Source organism: Thermobia domestica, chromosome 2 (genome assembly GCF_964235325.1).
Source record: "Thermobia domestica chromosome 2, izTheDome1.hap1.1, whole genome shotgun sequence".
Lineage (NCBI taxonomy): Eukaryota > Metazoa > Arthropoda > Insecta > Zygentoma > Lepismatidae > Thermobia > Thermobia domestica.
Genome location: NC_137455.1, coordinates 57,283,096 through 57,306,076, shown reverse-complemented (window position 1 = coordinate 57,306,076; position 22,981 = coordinate 57,283,096). Strand labels below are relative to the sequence as shown.

The window sequence follows — 22,981 nt, the reverse complement described above, 5'->3', positions numbered from 1 at the left end:
TATATTAAATACATACACTATATGATCAAAAGTATCCGGACACCTGGCTGAAAATGACTTACAAGTTCGTGGCGCCATCCATCGGTATTGCTGAAATTTAGTATGATGTTGGCCCACCCTTAGGCTTGATGACAGCTCCCACTCTCGCCGGCATACTTTCAATCAGGTGAAATCTTGGGGAATGGCAGCCCATTCTTAATGGAGTGCTGAACTGAAGAGAGGTATCGATGTAGGTCGGGAAGGCCTGGCACGAAGTCGGCGTTCCAAAACATCCCAAAGGTATTCTATAGGATTCAAGCCAAGACTCTGTGCAGGCCAGTCATATTACAGGGATGTTATGGTCGTGTAACCACTCCGCCACAGGCCGTGCAGTATGAACAGGTGCTCGATCGTGTTGAAAGATGCAATCTGCATCCCCGAATTGTTCCTCAACAGTGGAAAGCAAGAAGGTGCTTAAAACATCAATGTAGGCCTGCACTGTGAGAGTGCCACGCAAAACAACAAGGGGTGCAAGCCCCCTCCAAGAAAAACACGACCACACCATAACACCACCACCTCCGAATTTTACTGTTGGTACTATACACGCTGACAGATGACGTTCACCGAGCATTCGCCATACCCACACCCTGCCATCGGATCGCCACATTGTGTACCGTGATTCGTCATTCCTCACAACGTTTTTTCATTGTTCAATCGTCCAATGTTTACGCTCCTTGCACCAAGCCAGGCATCGTTTGACATTTACCTGCATAATGTGTGGCTTATGAGGAGCCGCTCGACCATGAAATCCAAGTTTCTCACCTAACGCCTAACTATCATAGTACTTGGAGTGGATCCTGATTCAGTTTGGAATTCCTGTGTGATGGTCTGGATAGATGTCTGCCTATTACACTTTACGAACCTCTTCAACTGTCGGCGGTCTCTGCCAGTCAACAGTTGAGGTCGGTCTATACGCTTTTGTGCTGTACGTGTCCTTTCACGCTTCCACTTCACTATCACATCAGACACAGTGGATCTAGGGGTGTTTAGGGGTGTGTAAATGTCGCGTACAGACTTCTGACGCAAGTGACACCCAATCACCTGATCACGTTCGAAGTTCGTGAGTTCCGCGGAGCGCCCCATTGTGCTTTCTCACGATATCTAATGACTACTGAGGTCGCTGATAATGAGTACCTGGCAGTAGGTGGCAGCACAATGCACCTAATATGAAAAACGTATGCTTTGGGGGTGTCCGGATACTTTTGATCACATAGTGTATATGTACGTTACCTTCGTCAGCTATATGTTATATTTGTCCATTTGTATGTGAGATCCTGACTGCCTATATTGTTTCATACGGAAAGTACGTACAGATGGAACATTTATACAGAAAATATTATAAAACATGCATTTTCAGTTGTACGTTTGCTGTACATTAAGTCCAAAAACTACAAGATTTAGAAATGTAACATACGATTTTACGTACGTTACAAAGATTTTTTTCTCAGTAAATAGTGACAACAATTTGTCAGACTATTTTATACTGTAAATACATTTACAGAGAAAAAGGAGAGAGAATGGCCAGTTACCACCATACCCATGTAGTGCTGAGGGTGATTGTACAGGATGCATCGAGAAAGTAATTTTCTCTTTTTCATTATTTTACCTGTTCTAATTTATTTATGTTATTTAATACTGTCACTATATACTATCTGATTTATTAATATTGCCAATATGTTCTAATATTTGTGTAGATTATATATGTGTTTATGGAAAAGACAGTTGATGCCTTTGGAGAACTCCGCCGTAATGTACCGCTAACGCCCCCTAAGACCTTAAATTGTCAGAAAAACTTGTTTAGTCGTTATAGCCAGTTCCGCAAACGTCTTGACAAGTAAATTTCCATAGAACAAGAACGGTAAGGGAGATCAAGAAATTGTTTATTGGTATAAAGTCAGTTCCAAGCGTACATTCCAATTCACATATCCGTCAATGGAAACCTGAACTGATGTTTGTAGTTTCACAATCTGAAAGGAATCTCATTTGTTTCCTAATAAACTATGCATAACTTTCCATCACCTCGGCCTTTTTTTTTCCTTTTTCTTAAATTTTACATTGCCCTTTCAAATGGATTTAATTATTATGAATACAGCGATTACTATTTTAGTTAGCATGGTTCTGCAACTGCCTACTTTCTTAAATAATAATAATAAAAAAACTTTTCACGTATTAAAATAATGATAGCATAAAACTTTGCTCCTCAGTTGAAGAATATTGTTGCATCTCTTAAAAATGGCCCATTTCCTCAGGGGGATAATTCCTTTTAGACTCACTTAGTTAGTGCTAGTTTTTATTCTTCATATATGTGCGTTTTATGTAATCGTGTCACATCGCAGTGAAAAATAGCATCTTAAAAACGGATACATCTATGTTTTTTTTTTTTTTTTTTTCGAAAATGAGTTATTTCTGCGGCAAATGAAGAAGAAAAAAGTATAGTATTTTCTTCATGGTTGAAAGGTTCTCATTCAATCTCACATATATTATAGTTATGTTAAATCTCCTCTGGGAAACCAGAAGATGTTTGCCTTTGGGTACGTCTGTAGTTCTCAATAACACATACTGTACCTATCCACTATGAACTACACACCATATAACTAGACCGGTTGTGACGAAAAATGCCCATGTTCACTTACAGCATATGAAAATAAAGCCCCTCAATGATGCAGGACTTCAGTTTAATTTTCACCATTTAGATAGCTAGTTAAACTACAAAATTCTAGCATAACTCCCTCTTCTGTCCTGGTGTTTCAAGCTCAGGTAAATAGTTCGTAAATGACACATTCACATAGTGATTTCATAGCGTTGACCGAAAATATTGTTTTGCTATGTTCGCTTCACAAAATTAAACAAATAAATGAACTGGATTAGGGCATATTTGGCTACACTATTAGATAGAAGATTGATATTAGAGTAAAATTAAATTATTCTGATTTTGTCGGAAAAATCAAGTTCACCTCGTGGACCGTACAATGTCAATCTCCCTCTCGTTTACGGCAGTACGAATTCTGCACATAATAAAAAGTTCCATATGGGCTCCTTCGAAACCAAATACCATCTTTAAAAATCTGTAGATGACAAGGTTAATGCTTACTTTAAAAAAAATGATTGCCATAATGTTTATTATTTTCTGTCCACCTAAAACAGAATTCAATCAATAATAATAATTTCCATTGTCATTGTTACCGTAAATGTTACACAAAAATCATAAGTTATGATGCAAATTTCTATTTGTTTCGCAAATTATCACGAAAAAATACAAAACCTAAAAAATACTGATATATATATATATATATATATATATATATATATATATATATATATATATATATATATATATATATATATATATATATATATATATAGCGTTTCGGACCTGAGTTGACCATGTGTGAGTTTATGCAGATATTTGAGGTCACTGATTTTATGACGAGTGTCAGGTAGTTGAATATTTAGTGTTTGTAACATTCATCTTTTGTCATCACACGTGTGCGAAGTACTCTAAGTCGTTCTATTGCAAGAAAGAAGTTTAGAACTGAGTTTAGCCGGGATAGGTTTGCAGGAGCTGTCATTGTCCAGATAGGTGAACAATATTCCAATTTGGGAGAAATTATTGTCTTGTAGAAAGTTGTGAAGGAAGAGATATTCCGTATTTATGTTAATCTGTACAGAAGTCCTAGAAGACGCATTGAGTACTTAGTGACAGTATTTAAGTATATGTTCTGTGAAAGCTAGTTTTGTGTCAAAAGTAACTCCGAGATCCTTATGACTATTTACTCTCGTAATGGGCAAACCATTTATGTTGTATGAAGTGTGTACAATATTTTTTCTTTAACGCAATTGTCATGAATTTACTCTTATCAGGATCTTTTAGGAGCCATATGTTACAACAAAAGGAAAAAGTATCTATGTCGTTTTGAAGTAGCTCAAAATCTTCTATACCGTTCACTTCTCTGCAGTATATATATACTAGCAAATGTCCCTCCCCCACGTCTTAATGTAGGCTATATTTAGCGGTCTTCTGCGTCTTTCATACTGAATTTGTTTGAAATGTCTCGCGAAGCTCCTTCCTGAATATATGGTTAGCGTAGGCGCCTTTGGTAGCCTTTGGTAGCGTAGGCGTAGACCCGTGTTAGATTTCCGGCGGAAACTCATTTGATTCAGATCCTACGTTAAGCTTCGAGTCTACGTCTCACATAGTTTTGCTGCTCAATGAAACGCAACACTCAAATCCAACTAACTATCCATCGAAGTCTAGCATAAAATTCGAACGGCTTGTATGGGCATCTTAGGGAAGTCCCCCATTCCTTCTTCTTCATATTAAATTCTTTTAAATGAAGGATCCAAACACCAAATGTCAAATCTCTAACCTTAAGATATTCCGTGATATAAACATCTTATAAGCCCACCTCCTTTCTCTTTTTTTCTGTTTCTTTTTTTAAGGTCAAATAGAAAACGTTGAAACATGTGTCTGATTATTTTAAATGATCTTATAATATTCCGAGATATGGACATTTAAATATAATGATGGTCACCTGCGTTTTCTCCCTTCCTTGTCTAAGCCTTTCGAGACAGGATCGGGAAAGTAACACACAGGGGTGTGCCACTTTCTTAATCCTCTGCTGTATGAACACTAGTTGAAATGACGGGATGACAATATATGGATGGACCATAGTTTATCCGGATGGTATCTTTTCCTGAGTGTCGAATTTCCCTCTCAACTTTGAGCCCAAAGTAAAAAATTCGAGAATTTTCGAATTTCGAATTTTCTTTTTAAGTTTTTTTCAGTGTAACTTCTTCGTTTTACAGAAATCCAGTTAGGATTTGTCAGGTATATACCTCGTAAGAATACCTAATTTTTCTGACCAATTTGAACAACTCACATCAGTGCTGCCAACTAGAGAAATTAAAACTTACCTATTTTTCGGTCAAAAAATCGAAATTTTCAAAATTTATGTTTATAAATCTGTACCATCTACGTACTAACTCAACGCCAGCCAATCACCAGTTCGTACTGAACAAAAGCAAGTAAAGATCGTTACAATTGGATAATTAGGGACGCACGAAAAATTCGAATTTAGGTTCTAAACCTTGATTTTGTTTTACTTTTCTGTTTGCCATAATCTTTTTTTTTTTTTAATATTAGCTTCGTTTCCTAGATATCGACATGATACTTATAGAATTTATTACTGTGTGCCAAAGTGTATTTTAAAATAGTTTGCGTCTGTCTGGCAGCAGTGTTTCCAGTTATAGCAAATTTTAATTTCCTATTTTAGGACAAAATTCAGAAAACATCCCATTTATGCCTCTATAAATTCCCTCTTATTGACTACATTCAAACAAATGTACCAGCAGCTGAAAGCCTCATATCTGGCCTTCACAACGCATCATAGAAAATTTCAATTGGATAACTTTGGGAGGTACAGTTGAGGTTTACAGTTGACCTTGTTCTCTAAGTAGATAGAAAATTGTAACTTTTTAGGCAGAATATTTTTTTAATTACGTGCTTAGTTTGTTAAATATCAACATGATACCTCTGGGGTATATTAATGGGTTACCAAAGTTTATTTTATGATGCATTTATCTAGTATCTATATATCCAGGTACAGAAAATTTTAATTCTTGATTTTAGGTGAAAAAATCTTAAAATACCCCACTTTTCCCTCTATAATTTCCATCTTGTGGGCTACATTGGAACAAATGCACCAGTATCTGAAAGCCTCATCTTTGGCCTACACAATGCACCAGTATCTGAAAGCCTCATCTTTGGCCTACACAATGCACCATAGAAAGTTTCAATAGAATAATTTGGGAAGCTGCAAACCTGTATAACTTAATTTTTGCTTCTGAGGCGGAAAAAGTGTCAAAATTCCGTGTGTACGTTGAGAGAGATTTTTTCTCTCTGTCATTGTATGGCAGTCAACGACTTCGCGTTTTCACTGTTCGTTGTCAACACACCAAATAAGTTTTTGAGGAAACTTGTATCCATGTGGCAACAGTGATGTCAGCTCCAAAAAATCTTAAAACTTGGTTAAGGATTTTTTTTTGTGAATTTTCACTTCTACATTTCCCTCTCGTTTTCAACACTGCAATCAACCTTCTTAACCATATCAATCGAGTAAATAGGCTTTCAGTTATAATTCATTAACTGAAAGTCTACGAAAAGGCCAAAAATAACCCTGTCTCGAAAGAGCTAATTTTCAAAATCCTTCCCCAGTAATACCTTAAGTCACAAATTCTATGTACAAATTTGAAGTTCCTGGCGTAAGTGGTTTCGTCAGTACGTTGTTCAGTCAGTCAGTAGCTCACTCATCCTGAACTTCTTTTGTATATAGAAATGGGAAAAAATGAAATGAAATCTTTGAGTTTTACGTCCCACGTTTTTGCCGGTTAGGGTAAAGGAGACGGTGATGATGAGTAATGAATGAAATGGTGGAATGAAGAAAGTGGGAGGAAATGGGAGAACCCCGAGAAAACCCACGCACACGGGGTTTGTCCACCACAAAGTTCACTTGGCGGGGGCTGGGATCTATATAGAAATGGATAAACTGAAATATTTTAGACTCACCAACCATGCAGTATTGTCTTGCTAGCTTGTTTAGTAGCTTATAGTATATTCAAAGTATCAAGAAAAGAATGCATTTATTTGAGCTTGATTTTCTTTCTTAACAGATATCAGTTGGACGGCCACGAAAATATTATTCAAAGGAAACTGTTCATGAAAAAGTTTTGTTATTTAAAGAGAAGCTTGTTCGGCAAAATAAGATTGTTGGACCAAGAGATAATGTTTGGACTGAAATTCAAACAAAGTTACCATCAATGACAACAAAAGCAATTTACACTTACGTGCTAAAGACAGCAAAGAAGGATGAGACATTTGGACAAGCCATTAATTTTAATAATTATGAACGTCAGACTATATGGAATGAAGAAATCAGGAACACAATTGAAGAAGATGTCTGTAATGACGGATCAGACGGCAGTGATCAAAGCAGCGATGAATCAGAAGCTAGTTTTGCTTTTGTTTTACAATCGACTAATGATGAGTGGTCAAAAATTAAACCAGAAGCAAAGTTGTATAGAAGAACTAATAAAGAACGAGAATCCATGGCTGTTAGGAAAAATCTTGTACTACCAGCAAATGCATGGACACATATAAGTAATCAGAAGGTATGGGAATCAACGAAGTGTCCTTGTTTATGGGTATTTAAACGTGCAACAGTTACTGAAAGTGGCAGTAAATATGTAACTATATATGCAAATTGCAAACAGTGTCAAGCCAAGCTACATCTTAAACTGGAAATAATCCCTCTCACTGGACCAGTACAATTCCTTGGAGAAATTCACAATTTTCACGAAAAGAAACATAGTCAGAGCCAAAAACGACACTTAAGGGGTGAGGAGAGGAGATTATTAGCTTCAGAATTAAGCAACCAAAATACACCTGCTAGTAAATGGCGATGCATGGCTGCTAACAATTTAATGGAATTTGGAGATAAGGAACCTGCTCAGTTGTACACTTTAGAACAGTTGCGGAAAGCAAAATCGGAACAAAGAGTAAAATCCAGATTACACAATGATGCTTTACAGGCTATAATAATCGCAAAACATAGTTCAGATTTATACTCTTGCATACACCAAATAGGTGCTGATCCTTTCTTTGTGCAATATTGGAGTGATGAGCAAATTCTTGTTTGGAACGAATATGCAAAATCCAAAGTTAGTGTTTTACATCTTGATGCTACTGGCTCCCTTGTCAAAAAATTAATGTATTCTAATGGAAGGAAATCCGGGCACATTTTTCTTTACCAAGGTGTAGCGAACAATAAAGGTGCACAATATCCTGTGTTTCAGATGCTGTCTGAAAGACATGATACAGTTTGTATTCAGTCATGCTTATATGATTGGATCCAGAGTGGTGCTTTGGTGCCTAAAGAAACTGTTTGTGACTTTTCATTAGCACTACTAGGAGCATGTGCACGAGTTTTCGCACGTTCCTCAAGTTTAGAACGGTACCTTGATGTGTGTGGACAGATAATTTTGGAAAACAGAGCAGACATAGAAAAACCAAGCTGTTTTATTCGGACAGATACTTGTCACCTAATGAACATGGTGTCAAAGTGGAAATGTTTGCAAGGAAAAGACAGAAAGCGAGCTCGTAAGTTTTATATGCACTGTATTGGACTAATGATTTTTTGCACAAATGTGGAACAGTTAAGAGCTATTTTACTGTCTACCTGCATTGTGGCTCTGAGTGAGACGAGAGGTTGTACTCAAACAGAAGCCGTGACAATTGGTGAAATTCATAGGAATTTCTTAAGAAACAAAATTGCAGAAGGAAAGTCTTCATTACAAGATATCGATGATATGAATGGACAAGAATGTGAAACCGAATGCAACCCAGCTGAAGTTCATGAAAGAGAGCAGTCTGTAATTCAATGTCATGCGTGGGAAGTTGGGGCCTCAAATATTGTTAAAGAAGCAGAGCGTACATTAAATGAAAATGATGAAGGTGAAGAAGATAATGGGTTGTATTTACCCCAATTTGTAGATAGTTTACAATCCCTATGTATGAAGATTCCACTGTGGACAGGTGTAATGATACCTATTTTTGGTTATGGTAAAAGTTATCAAACTAATGGACCTGTTGAAGGAAGTTTTAGTGATTTAAAACATCGCATTCTTCATAATGCCGACAGACATATGCGTGTTGATGAATTTTTAAATACTCATTTGAAGTCTCTATCGGGAATTTTGAAAATGGCTGCAGCAAAAGAGGGAGAAGAAAATGAAGAAGGAGAAGAAAATGAAGAAGAAGAAGAAAATGAAAGTGCTCAAAACATTACTCTTGTTTTAGATAATGATTATGACATAGGTTATGAAGGAAATGTTGAGGAACACAATAGCATGTTAGCAAACTTAGATTCAGAGCAGAATGAATGGAAGAAAAATAGTAAACTTGGTGCTAAATTTGATAATAAAAGAGTTGAATCTCCTTGCCCAATTTGTGAAGCTGGAAATTTCCCAACTGGTGGCCATACTTGTGTCATATGCAAAAAAGCAGTTCATGTTCTTGAACCATGTTCATATTCAATTTATTCAACTCAAGAAGAGGAAGAAGAAAACGAAGGCTACGGATCTAAACGATTTTGCCAAACATGTTTTCTTCAAAGAAAGGAAGAAGAGAGACAAAAAGAAGAGATCTCTGCTGTGGAAAACTGGAAAGGAAAAGCTAAAGGACACCCAAGGAAAAGATGGAAAAAATCATATTTAGAACCTTGTCCTGAAATGAAAACAATTGATTTAGATTGCAAATCTTTAGCTGTACCAATAGGAATTTTAAAAAATGGTAGTGGCTCAAAATTGAAACCAATAACCCTAGGCCATGAAAAGCTTATTTTCGCAAATACATGTGCGTTTGATGCACTAATACATAGTATTGCTGCAGCATACATAGACAGTTCGAATTACTGTAAATTTGTGAATGAATCAAAACAAAATTCTTACGTATTTACTATAGCCAGTCAGTTAGCAACCACAGGGCCGAACAAAAGCACCTACATATTAAGAGCAAAATGTCTGCGTCCAATTTTTGACACGGAAGACAGACCTAATGACTTAAAATTAGTAATGTGTGACACAACAATATCACATTTAGTTCGGAAATTGATGTCCCAGTTTCCTAGTTTAGTTGAGGTAAGTTCATGTTCGTCCTCATTTTGTGAAAAAGTAAAAGTGCAAAGAAATGTTGTGTTGGTGCCATTGGATCTACATTCTTTTAATCCCAGTAAAATGGAAACATTAGAGAACAGTATAAGTAGTGGCTTATTTAAAGAAGCAGTACAATGTCCTTACTCCACAGCGAACAGCAATGAACCACATGCTAATAATTTGTGCTTAGGAATAAGAACTCCAGCTGAAACTCAATTGAAAAGCCATTTATTTATTGAATATGGTGAAATGCTTGATTTTGGTGGCAGAAATAGTATTTCTCAAGTGTATGACAATTGTACTTACGAAAACCCAGGGAAAGTTACACTGAAAGATATTCCCGAAAAAATCACAATTCAAGGACGCATTTACTACAGAAGAAGTGTGATTGCTTTGAAACATTCAGGCAAATCAGATACCATAGGACATTATGTATCATATTGTTACCGAAGTGACAATTCTTGGCAATGCTATGATGATCTCTTAAGTGGTAACAAGATGAAGTCTGTTTTTGTAAAAAATACACTGTCTGTTGTGCCACATATGCTTTTTTATACATTGTAGTATGGTAGAAAAATGCGAATTATGTACTTTGCTATGAGAAACAGGAAATTACTTTCTAATGTTTTGATTAATGTATATTCAAATCTGTGAACAGCATTCCATTCTATCTTGTATATTCATGATTTCGTACATTTGCTTTAATAATTATTCTCACTGTGAGACTGATATTTGTGGTAGAAAAAGCGATACATCAAAATGAGGCAACGAATTACATGGCTAAGAATTATAATTATATATTCAACGTTATCATGTAGGTTAATCCCATGCTGAATCGAAGTCTAATTTATAATTTGTCTGAGAATGCAATGACTTTTGATACGTTAGTTCTGTCCATCAAGCAAACGTAGAATGCTCGTCTGGTTTTTTAGATCAGTACTGTTTTTTCATATAATTTATTGAAAATCACAAAAAAAAAATCCTTTTTTTTACGCTCAGTCAATTATACAAAAATCACTCTTAGAAAGATGATATAGGGCTCATTTTAAAGCTCTTACAAATTTATTTCATTTGATATGTAATATTATCATATATTTAGGGGAAACTTTTGATGTGTTTGTAAATGTAAACATGTTGAAAATCTATAAAGCACAATGTATTTCTTTTTATTTAAAAAAACTACATTGTATGTTAATTTTGAAGTAATGTGCCAGCAAAATTTCAAACTGGGATGGAAATGGAAACGTTTCTTTAAGTATTGAAATTAGTGTTGCAGCATAATTTGAGACTGTTTGTGGAACATAATTTATTGTAATAATTGTATAATTAATGGAAGCATAGAAAATTGTAAAAAATGTTCATTTGAAGTTACTACACAAACACTTAGAATCTATTTTTCACTTTATCATTAACTTGAACTGAATCAACAATGCTTTTTCTTAAAAGTACATAACCTTTCTAAAACAAGAGTACAACATAGTTTTCTTTAGATAGGAAATATAATTTTAACATTACTTGAACAAATTCTGCTCTTCACGAAAATTTGTATTGAATTTGATATACTTTAATCTTGTGAACTGTCAGTTCCATTTTCAAATAACCACTCATCAAGTAAGTTTGATTGTAATTTTATTTCATTCTCTTAGTGTTATGTTTTTCACTAATATGCTATCCAATGTTTTCGTCACGTGCTGGGGACTCACCAATAAATCACTAGGGTTTATTAATAAAATCGAGCACTATTAGTTCCAATGTGGTCATTACATGTATCTGTATAGGGATCTGCTATTTCACACTCCACTTAAATTGCTTGATGTCCTAGATTTTGACAAGCACACCCTCTTTCTCATTCTATCCTACCACGATTTTTAAATTAAATACGTTTTGAATGTTTACTCAGCAAAGGGACACTCTCTTCTTGATGCCGAGGTTAAACGTAATGGAGAAATAAATTTTCTTTCTTCATTAGTATGAAATTAACAAATAAATGAAACAGGTTTCTTTTTATCAATCAATCAAATTATGTAGATGAATTAATTTAAACACACTGTCTGAACATTTTCTATATTTCCCATTAATATTTAAGATTCAATTTAATTTTGCAAATATGTGTTTTAAGTGCAATTTATATTCTATTTTGGGCTTTATTATAAACGTTAAGTAATGCATTATCATATTCTAGGCGAATATATTAGTAGTATTAAATAGATTTTTTTTACCTAGTGCAGAACCCATCAAAAAAATTATATTTCCATAAGCCTAATATTTACTTTATATGACACTACGAGATAGTCAGTCAGTAACACTGAACAGTATCATTCATATCCTTTCTTCTTCTTCTTCTTCTTCTTTGATTTAAGTAATTGAATATTGTCATATTAAGTGTATCATTGCATATCCACGTTGGAATCTTCAAAATTATATCTGAGAATTATGTCTGTAATATATAAGCAACCAAGCAGAAAATTCACAAATAGAACAAAGCGTAGTTCAAAACTTATCATATAACATTAAGAGAAAGTACTTTTAAAGATGATGTTTTTAAAATACGATCTTTCAAAGAACAAATGTCATAGTATTAGAATAAAAGGGTAGACGTTTATTACGATTGTCCTGAATTATTACTTAACTTAAAAATGTAAAACAGAAAATATTTGATTTTTCATATGTTTTAGTAACTTTGTAGTAAAATGTAGATGCAGTGAATTTCAGAAAGGAATATCAATGACATTTTCGATGTGATACAGAATATATAATTTTATCGTGTTGAAATTCAATGCTATCCTATAAATTTTCTCAACACCTAAGAAACTGTAATAAATATTTGCTAAGACGAAAGTGGAATGTTTGAGAATAATATTCCAGTTTCCAGAATATTCCAAAACTTGTGAAAGCACTTTAGTTGATAGTCTTGAAAGGAAATAAATTTTCAACATAAATATATGCTCATAGGAATATATTCTGTTAGCATTGCCAAGTAATTACTAGTAAGACATATTAGTTATCTTAAATTTATAATGTATACAAAATAGTACTCAAAAATAATAATACAATACTTTAGTATGCACTAATGTAAGTATACAGAACTTGTTATTTTTCAAGTTAACTTGAAATTAAATATTTCAATGTACACTATGGAAAGTGATAAACATGTTTATACAAATAATAGTATTGTGTGTTGCAAAAAAAAAAAAAAAAAAAAACAGTTTAAAAAGTCTTCCAGGAAAAGATTAATAACAATCTATGCAATTTTTACAAAAAAAAACAAAAAAATGTTAATATCTAGATATTAGCAAGTTCAGAATTTGTTCAGTATATATATATGAGTTGAAATGTAAAACAAATAACTATAATTTCAGTTCAATTCTATCTGTAAATATAATATAATGTGATACCTGAAAGTAAAAAAAAAAAAACAATAAAAAGAAAAACCAGTTTCTACAGCATAGGAGAATATGTGAGCAGCTATGGCCCAGCACTATAAAAAATTTCCTAACATTGATTGTACTTGATATTACCTAATATACTCTAGAATAGTGGTTCTTAATCACTGCGTCAAGACACACAGCTATACGGTGAAATCCCATGGGGCATCATAAACATAAAAATTATGAAGCACTTACTAATTAATTAAGTTGATTGATTAGGATTGAATAAGTACTTATTAACAAATTATCTATAAAGGTTATTTTGGATTTTGAAACAACTTTTAGAAAGCGTAAAGTTTTCCTACCATCTTAATAATCAATATATCTCGAGAATAAATTGAGCACTAATTCTGGGACCATGCGGGATTGAAAGCACTAATTAAGCACTAATTCGTGACATGAGAATTTTATATTTCTTTCGAAGTGGTTGGGCCAACACACATTTACCCCAAAAATACATATGCCCCGTATACCCTTATTTATTGAGCACTAATTCTGGGACCATGTGGGATGAAGAGCACTAATTAAGCACTAATTACCTATACCGTTTAAATTGAATTTTGAAACAACTTTTAGAAAGCGTGAAGTTAGCCCAACCATCTTAATAATCAATATATCTCGAGAATAAATTGAGCACTAATTCTGGGACCATGCGGGATTGAAAGCACTAATTAAGCACTAATTCGTGACATGAAAATTTTTGATTTCTTTCGAAGTGGTTGGGCCAACTCACATTTACCCCAAAAATACATATGCCCTGTATACCCTTATTTATTGAGCACTAATTCTGGGACCATGTGGGATGAAGAGCACTAATTAAGAACTAATTACCTATACCGTTTAATTTGAATTTTGAAACAACTTTTAGAAAGCGTGAAGTTGGCCCAACCATCTTAATAACCAATATATCTCGAGAATAAATTGAGCACTAATTCTGGGACCATGCGGGATTGAAAGCACTAATTAAGCACTAATTTGTGACATGAAAATTTTATATTTCTTTCGAAGTGGTTGGGCCAACTCACATTTACCCCAAAAATACATATGTCCCGTATACCCTTATTTATTGAACACTAATTCTGGGACCATGTGGGATGAAGGGCACTAATTAAGCACTAATTATCTATACCGTTTAAATTGAATTTTGAAACAACTTTTAGAAAGCGTGAAGTTGGCCCAACCATCTTAATAATCAATATATCTCGAGAATAAATTGAGCACTAATTCTGGGACCATGCGGGATTGAAAGCACTAATTAAGCACTAATTCGTGACATGAAAATTTTATATTTCTTTCGAAGTGGTTGGGCCAACACACATTTACCCCAAAAATACATATGCCCCGTATACCCTTATTTATTGAGCACTAATTCTGGGACCATGTGGGATGAAGAGCACCAATTAAGCACTAATTACCTATACCGTTTAAATTGAATTTTGAAACAACTTTTAGAAAGCGTGAAGTTGGCCCAACCATCTTAATAATCAATATATCTCGAGAATAAATTGAGCACTAATTCTGGGACCATGTGGGATGAAGAGCACTAATTAAGCACTAATTACCTATACCGTTTAAATTGAATTTTGAAACAACTTTTAGAAAGCGTGAAGTTGGCCCAACCATCTTAATAATCAATATATTTCGAAAACCAATTGAGCACTAATTCTGCGGTCTTGAGCACTAATTAGCACTAATTAAGCACTAAATCTTGACATATTTTTTTTCTATTTCTACGATGTGGTTGGGCCAACTTCAGGCGACTCATTTGAAGCTGGATTCTTCATGCTTGAGTACAGGTTATGGAGGTATTTCATAGAGTTCAGCAGCTCCCTTCCGAAGACAGTTACGGTTTCACGGAGAAAAATCAGATTGGTCACCAACATCATAGAACGAGCATAATACGACCAACAAACCTGCGAGTTTCGGAAGGAAGTCTGGACGCTCATTATCCTGATCACTGACAGTTATAGTAGTATATCCGATTTTTATCAAGAGAGAAAAAACAATGCCAGAAGCCTTCCCTAGTATTCGGTACATTCAGAGAACTACACGCCTCCAGAAGGCATTCTTTCTTAATGAGTCCAATTTCACCTTACACATTACTCAGAGTAAGCAACCGACAATGCAGTGGTGCATGTCTATAATTGTATAAGCAATTACTCTCGTGGCTTTCGTGACTATTTAGAACATGTTGGCATGTGAAAAAGGAGATCAGTTTTGAATGTTGTGTCGCCGGCACGAAATTACAAAAAGCAACTTCAATAGTTTGTTCCTTTTCCATCTTTTACCCGCATGGTTTCATAATGTTTTTACTGCAATATTTGCAGAGAGTCTTATCTGAACTTGTGAACAAAATCACTTTCAGTTGGGTGTTTTCCATCTTGCATTTTTACACGGCCATATTGTACAATACACTAACTTTTACTGTGGATAATGGAGAATTGTCTGATAGTGAACATACACCGAGTTTATGAATACGGCGCATAACATAAATCAATCACTTTTTACATTACAGACGGTTATTTCCAACCAGAGACGACAGTTGACATTTCAATTGCACTTCGCTAATAGTATTTGCAGTTATCAGATCATAGTTATCTAAAGTTAACTTCATTAAAAATGAAATGTTCTTAATATAGATATTTATGCATCGCAATCACCTTGTTTGTAATATATTCTATCAGCAGTAGTCAAGTAAATAAGTTCCTTATTAAATGCGTCAATATAAATTAGCAAATTTTCTTTAAAGCTGTTTGAAAAAGTTTAATATTTCTCATACTATTACTCAATTTGAAGATAACTACGAACTCTTAGATTCAGACGGAATATCTACAGTTTCATTCCAAACACTTTGCAACTGATCTTGGTTAATCTTAAGAGTAAATATCTTGTAAGAACGTTTTTGTTCCAAAAACCTATTTGTACCTAAAACAAATAAGAAATAATGATCGATTCCGTTTCAAATTTGTTTCTAAGCTTTGTTATATACAGCATATATCCTCGTACTTTTGGATAGTACTTGCTCAAAATGTCTTCGTTCAGATTCGAATGATATTGGTTTCTGAACGAATTCGTTAAATAATACTGTATACTTTTAAACTAGTTATTTAAAAACGCTTTCTCATTCCTGTTGTCAATTTAATTACTAGTTTTAATATTTTCTCAATATCTAAGATGTCATGGTTATCCATTATAACCGACCTACCAATATACAATACATACAGATGATTTTCAAAATAATAGCAACATGTGGAGCTTTAATCACATAAGATACCTAATTTGACAACAATCAGGCGGCTGCTGCAGAGCCGGACTTTTGGTGGTGATGTGTTACGACGACCTACAAAATTAACGGCAAAAACACATCAACACAAAGGAACCGTAGTAGAAAAAAACTCTTAATAACAGATCCAGCGGTGCATTAAAGCGGATGATCACTTAGAACCGTGGAACAACTGCAGGCCAGACGGAGAGACTCAAAGAGCACTTTCCACAGTCTGTGTCAACAATCACAATCCACCGCGAGTTACATTCATGGACATATGGCGTAAAGATGTACGAGCAAAACATTATAATTTTTGAGTCATAATGAGCCTTAACGCCTTAGCACTACGCCAAAGAAGCCATGAACGTGTAACATGGACCACTGATGACAGAAAACGTGTGATTTAGTCGTAACAGTCACCGTATAGCTTATTTCAAAACCACAAGCACTGTTTATGCAAGGCGGACACCCAAGAAGCGTGTGATTCCCAGTGTCTCTGTCTACCCGTTAAACATGAGGACACCTTCATGATGTTGTGTGTTGCAAGATCTTCCTTATAAGTGGGTTGCGTCACTGCTATGCCCCAATTTACGGCGCGATTTGCATCCTATGGTAAAGGTGTTTCCAGGACATGACGTCATGTTCCAGTATAATATGCGCCTATAAACACAGCTGGAGCTGTTGCGGCGTGCATTGGGAAATATTGAAATATATTTAAACATCTTCCCCGGACCGCCTATTCTATGAACCTAAACATAGCTAAATATCTGTGCCCAGTTTAGAGACACGAGTTCGGCGCCTCTAACCTCTCTGATAGAATTGGGTGATGCATTGTGTGCTGGACAATGCGATATTAATTTGCTACAATTTATTGCCTTTAGGACTCAATTATATGTCTTATCAAAGCTGTTCTGAGATCGACAGGTGATTCAATGCCATATAAGCCTGGTAAGTTGAACTTCTCAGGTGTTTATTTTATTTTGATGATATCAGTGTATTACTAACTTCAATCATGTAAAATACTCATACCATTTACCGATCTCACGTCAATCAAACTTTCGAAGTCATTTTTCAGTCCGCTTACTATTACCATGTTCAATATAATTTTATCCCTTAAGATCTTCAATAGCTCAGAATTTTGCACTATCTGCAAAGTTTTCGTATAGGAAGGATGCATTACCTACTATTATAGGATTCCAGGTTCTATTATCCTTATGATGGTTTATTATTCATATGACAGTACGTTATGCTACATTTCACTATTATGTTTATGAAAATAATTCCATATTTTTTGTTTTAGCATGTTCAAACCATTCAGCAGAAAGGTCCATATAATTTGGTTGGATATTCTTTAGGAGGTGTTATTGCTTTGGAAATGGCGTTGCAATTACAGAAGACTGGACAAAGAGTGAACATATTTCTATTGGATTCATCAATTGATTACGTAAAAGCAGTTTTGGAGAAAGTGTATTTTCCGAATTCTGAAGCAGTAAATGAAAATTTCCTTGAAGCAATTGTGTTGACAGATATTTTGCTAGAAGTCAGCAAGAAGCACGAAAAGAACAAGGTATATATATATAGAAAGAGAGGGAGAGAGAGAGAAGTAGATATATACATGTTAGTTTTGTTCTAATTCTAGTTCTTGTACGTTGTCGGGCATAAGTGCTACACAAAAGGAAGAAAACAAGACAACTCTGTCGCTGTTATATTCTTAACGTACGCGCTTAGAGCATGGGCAACCCGGTTGATATTCTTCATGTGAATTGGATTGGATCCGACATTAAGGTTTAGGTTCACTTCTCATGTAGCCTTCGTTCCGAAGGATATGCTAAATTTTAAATCCAACTAACCAACAGAAAAAGCTATAGTTTCAAAAGTTTCAGCAGTATAGCTTGAGATCACCCTGTAAAATGATTAACCTTATCGCTCTCTGTAATATGTTGTAGCATTGTAATACCCTAGGATAATCTCCAAGACCTAGATGCTAGCCGAGAACTGCTGAGAAATAACTAGAAACATCTGAGAATATTGAGGAACAAGAGGTCAGGTTCATCTATCATTCACTTATGCTATAAAGCTCACAAACAAGTGATAAACGAATGATAGATGAGCCTGACCTCTCAACCCTCCCCCTTTCATTCCCATGAGAGTTCATTACATAAATAGGGAATAATGTTGATAAGTAACAAACTATTTTTTATGACAAGTGATTGCCTCAATAGGTACCGTCATGCAGATACAAAAGCTTCAATATTATTTTTAAAAACAAAGCATATAAGAAGAAAAGACATATTATTACAGCAGACTAAATATGAAGGGGAATGTAATTTAGGATTTTCCTAAAGGTAATATCTGTGAGGTAAAGGGTCTTCCATAGCTGTAGCAGAATCAGTAAATAGACATAAACACGTACTGTCTTTTTCTGAAGAAATTTCATTAAATTTCTGCATATATTACTTCAGAAATTGTCAGGTATGCAAAGTGTAATAAAATGTCAAACATACGAATTGTAATAACTTTTAAGACTAAATTGTAAAATTGTAAATTTAGTTTCAAAGTTACGCTCTCATTAGTTCAAATGTGAATGAATTTCAGATAAGTACTTATAATTTATATTTTTTTAGTTTTAACTAAGTAAGAAGTGCCATTATTAAGATGTATGTAATGCATATAATAACAATCATACTCCTATATGTGTATTAAGTCTTCTCATGCTATATGTCTCATGTGCAGGAGTGCGCCCATTACTTTGTTTTGTTGGAGTTAACTACTATCGTTACTTCTATATTACATAACTACTATCGTCGGGTCAGATTTAACCCCATTATTCATTTTGAAATTAAAATATGTCGGAATGCATTACCATTAGAAGTTCTTTGTAAACTGTTTGCTAAAACTATATTTTAATGAATTTAACTAGTTTTGAGGACAAAAATTATTTTCAATTTTTTGATTATTTGTCCAACGGTAATAGATTTTGCAAAGCGAAACAACATACTTAAATGAAATAAAGTTTTTGATTGTGAAATAACCACGTATGAAAATACACTTATTTTCATATGAGGAAAGCATTCAGTCATTAGTAGCTTAGAAAACAAATGTCGTGACCTGTCGTTCGAAACAAGAACTAACAATTGATGCTTTTGCGTTTGATCAGTTGCTTGGTTACCTATCAATACATACAATGTATATTCTTAAATGTGTCTTGATCACATATCCGTTAGACACAGAACAAATATAGACACCTTATTTGTTTTACTGACAGACAGTACGTACAGTGGTTTGTCTTGAATGACCCTTCCACACATTTCGGATGAGCAAGAACAAATCCAATGATGTTTTTGTCATCAATTGGAGGACAAACAGCACATCTCCTCCTTTTAGCTGGAGCATCTGTTTCTGGATGGTGTTCATTGAAGTTCACAGTAGTCGTAATAGTAACTGCCGAACGCTACGAGGAAGTGTTCTCCATTCGACTCTTACTTTTAGATGATCTTGAATGAGAGTCATCTCAATCAGAGGTAGATCTAGAAGGTAAAAGCTAGAGGGGGCAACCAGAACCCAGACTATGGAAGGTATATCATGAGTTTACTATGAACTTTGAAAAATATAGACAATACCATAAATTACATTCGTTACTCAAGAAACCTGGGGCTCATGCCCCCGACCCCGGGCTAGATCCGCCAATGATTCCAATACTCTTCATGAAGTCTCGTCTCTGAAGTCTTCTTAGCTCTTTGGAAAGATGGTAAAGAACATGGCTATTTACGCATGCATCATCCATTATTCTGTAGAAAATTGCAAGAAATCACTTTCTGCACCATCTGCCAGTTCGGAGTGCTGCACACATCTCTATAACACTGCCTAAGAAAACAACGGAAAATATAATGCGGAAAAAATACAACTCAAGTACTATCCTGGGGTCAATTTCGACCCCGGAAATCTGCCACCATCGAAACAACAAAGCGCATGGACTCCAACTCCCGCTAGTAACGAGCTCTTAAGGTCAACTAAGAATAGACGACTGTATGCCTCAGTGAAGCCAAATACATTTTGTCCACAGCTAGAAATGTGTTTGCTGCGGTCAAATTTGACCCCACGATAGTAGTTAAGAGTTAATCAGATGTATGTACTCCATAGAATTACAACCATACCCTTATGTATATTAAGTGTTCTCATGCTATATGTCTTATATGCAGGAGCGCGCCAATTATTATTATTATTTTTTTTTTTGTTGGAGGAGGTCGAATACTACGAGACATCACATCTATGTAATATTAAACTGGTGTTATTCTACACCCGGAAAAATCTTAAATATTTCCATCTTCGTACACAGGCAAAAATATAGAATTAAATTATATTTGAACTAATGAAATAGTTGAGTTATACTATAAGACGAAATCTTTATTCACAACAATCATCACTCTGCTAATAAAATATAAATGTCTGTTGTGTCAAGATTGGACGGGATCCTCACCGCGTTAACTGACCGTGAGTGCGTCCCTAGTTCAGCCTAAACATAAATACTAAAACTGTTACGACGCCTTTTGGAGGGGTCTGGACTTGGTGACCCCTTCCGGGGGTACGCACTTGCGTATGCGTAACTTCTTTCATGTAATAAGATAATTAATGAATATTTTTATATATTACATGCATTGTCAATTTTCATATCTATTATATTGCTGTTTCGTATACAAATACACATCAGAATAATTATATTGATAGTATTATCTTTCATAGTTATAACGGAATTTAATGATTAAGTACCACAATAATCATAATTGTGAATAATATCAATTCTACTTTTCTGTGTTAGGTCAAAACTCTAATATCATTTTCGGTTCAATCTGTTAGAAAATCAGAAGTACTGAGATTCTCGAGAGTTGAGCAAAGTAAGAGTACAACTTATAAGTGAATTTTGACAATAACATATAGAAATTGTTGATAAACTAATTAATAATTTTACTCGCAGGTTTTAGAAGAAGTTTTGTCCCTAAACAACATAGAAGAACGAGCTCAATGGTTTTCTGCTCAAGTCAGCGAATATATACCAGTTACTAAAGAAGCCATAATGCAAATAATGTACTCAATGATTGCTAGAATAAAGGCACTACGCAAATATAATTTAAAAACGAAGTTTGAGGGTGAGGTAGTAATGGTCAAACCTACTGAAGGTGCAGTAGAAATGAAGGAAGATGACTACGGGCTCAGTAAGGTAAATCAAAGCTTCCTTCTTATGTACGCATGAATTTTGAAAGCTCCGTTCATCAGAACGGTAGCCTGTAATGGTAATACTTTTATTACACTGTGACAAAGGCAGTACCAGAATTATTATAACAAATTCCGCTTTTAGAATACAAAATTATTCGTGTCTAAAAATATGTTATGAATTTGAATTGAAAGATAATGAATCGAAAGATGGTAAATTCGATAACGACAATATAGGTAATAAACACATGTCAATCTCTTTATCACACAAAAGAGTTTGTTCTTAAAACACACACAAAACAATTTTAAATTGAGTGGTAGAGACACTGAGTTGCACCAGCTAGATGACAAAAGTGACTATCTGCACGTGCATTGAAGAACATTGAAATCACGACAACTATTTGAGTATATATTATTTCTCTGGCTTAAAAATGGTGTTGGTTTCTCCACTTAAAACATCAAACTACTGTGTCCAATATTTGTCACAGAAAGTAAGCAGAGAAGAATGTATAAATGTGAAGTGATTAATCGGTTATATTTCGATTGTATTATTCCACTACTTTAAGGAAAGGCTTAATATTTGGCTCTCGTTTCAAAAAATCATTTAATAGGTAGCAATGCATTTTCAATTATATCCCACAAAAAAAATATTCAACTATTAAGTTATTTGAGAAAAGCATACAGTTATTTGCATTTGGAAGAAATCAGCATGTTGTCTGAGGCGTACATCACTTTCATAATGTGAAATTGGATGGGGAAAAACATTGCTGGTCCATTGTTTCTCAGAATATTGCAGGGCTTTTTTTCTGAATGAAACTCCTAACATTTTATTTAATCGCGAAAAATGATAAAATCTCTAAGGGCCCGAGCATACTTACATAAGAGTACTATGAAAAAAAACTTTTACTCAGAGCTTCTTTTTTTTAAGATTTTAAAATTAAATTTAACTCATTTTCATTATGTTTAGAACCTCAAGAGATTCTTCTGTAAACCGTGCAAATACAACTTTCGATTTCATTATCTTGTAGCCTAAATGCACACATAAAGAAAACTGTAATCTGGTTACTAATTTGCGGACCGAGCGGGCCACAGTAGAATCCAGTATATGGCGAATGTAGAGGGTTAGTTGGAGGACATGTACATAGGTAATGTAGGGAATTTATTTCCACCTGGAGAGTATACAACCTGTACGTGTAGCAAGACACAAGATATAAGAAATAGTGATGGGCCTGGAATCGAACCCTGGAAACGAATTGTGAGAGGTTCGCAATAATAGAATTAAAGAAGCTAATAGTTATAGACTATCATTTTATATGTTCAGAGATAGACTAAG

General features: G+C 34.6%; 1 protein-coding gene across 1 annotated transcript in view; it reads left to right on the top strand.

The window, feature by feature from the left end:
• LOC145679020 (fatty acid synthase-like) overlaps positions 1-22,981 on the top strand; it is a 233,877-nt gene that overhangs the window by 194,832 nt on the left and 16,064 nt on the right. The window contains 4 exon segments of the mRNA XM_081749621.1: positions 6,709-8,656; positions 8,894-10,260; positions 17,741-18,007; positions 21,413-21,655. Coding sequence (XP_081605747.1) covers positions 6,709-8,656; positions 8,894-10,260; positions 17,741-18,007; positions 21,413-21,655 — 3,825 coding nt within the window.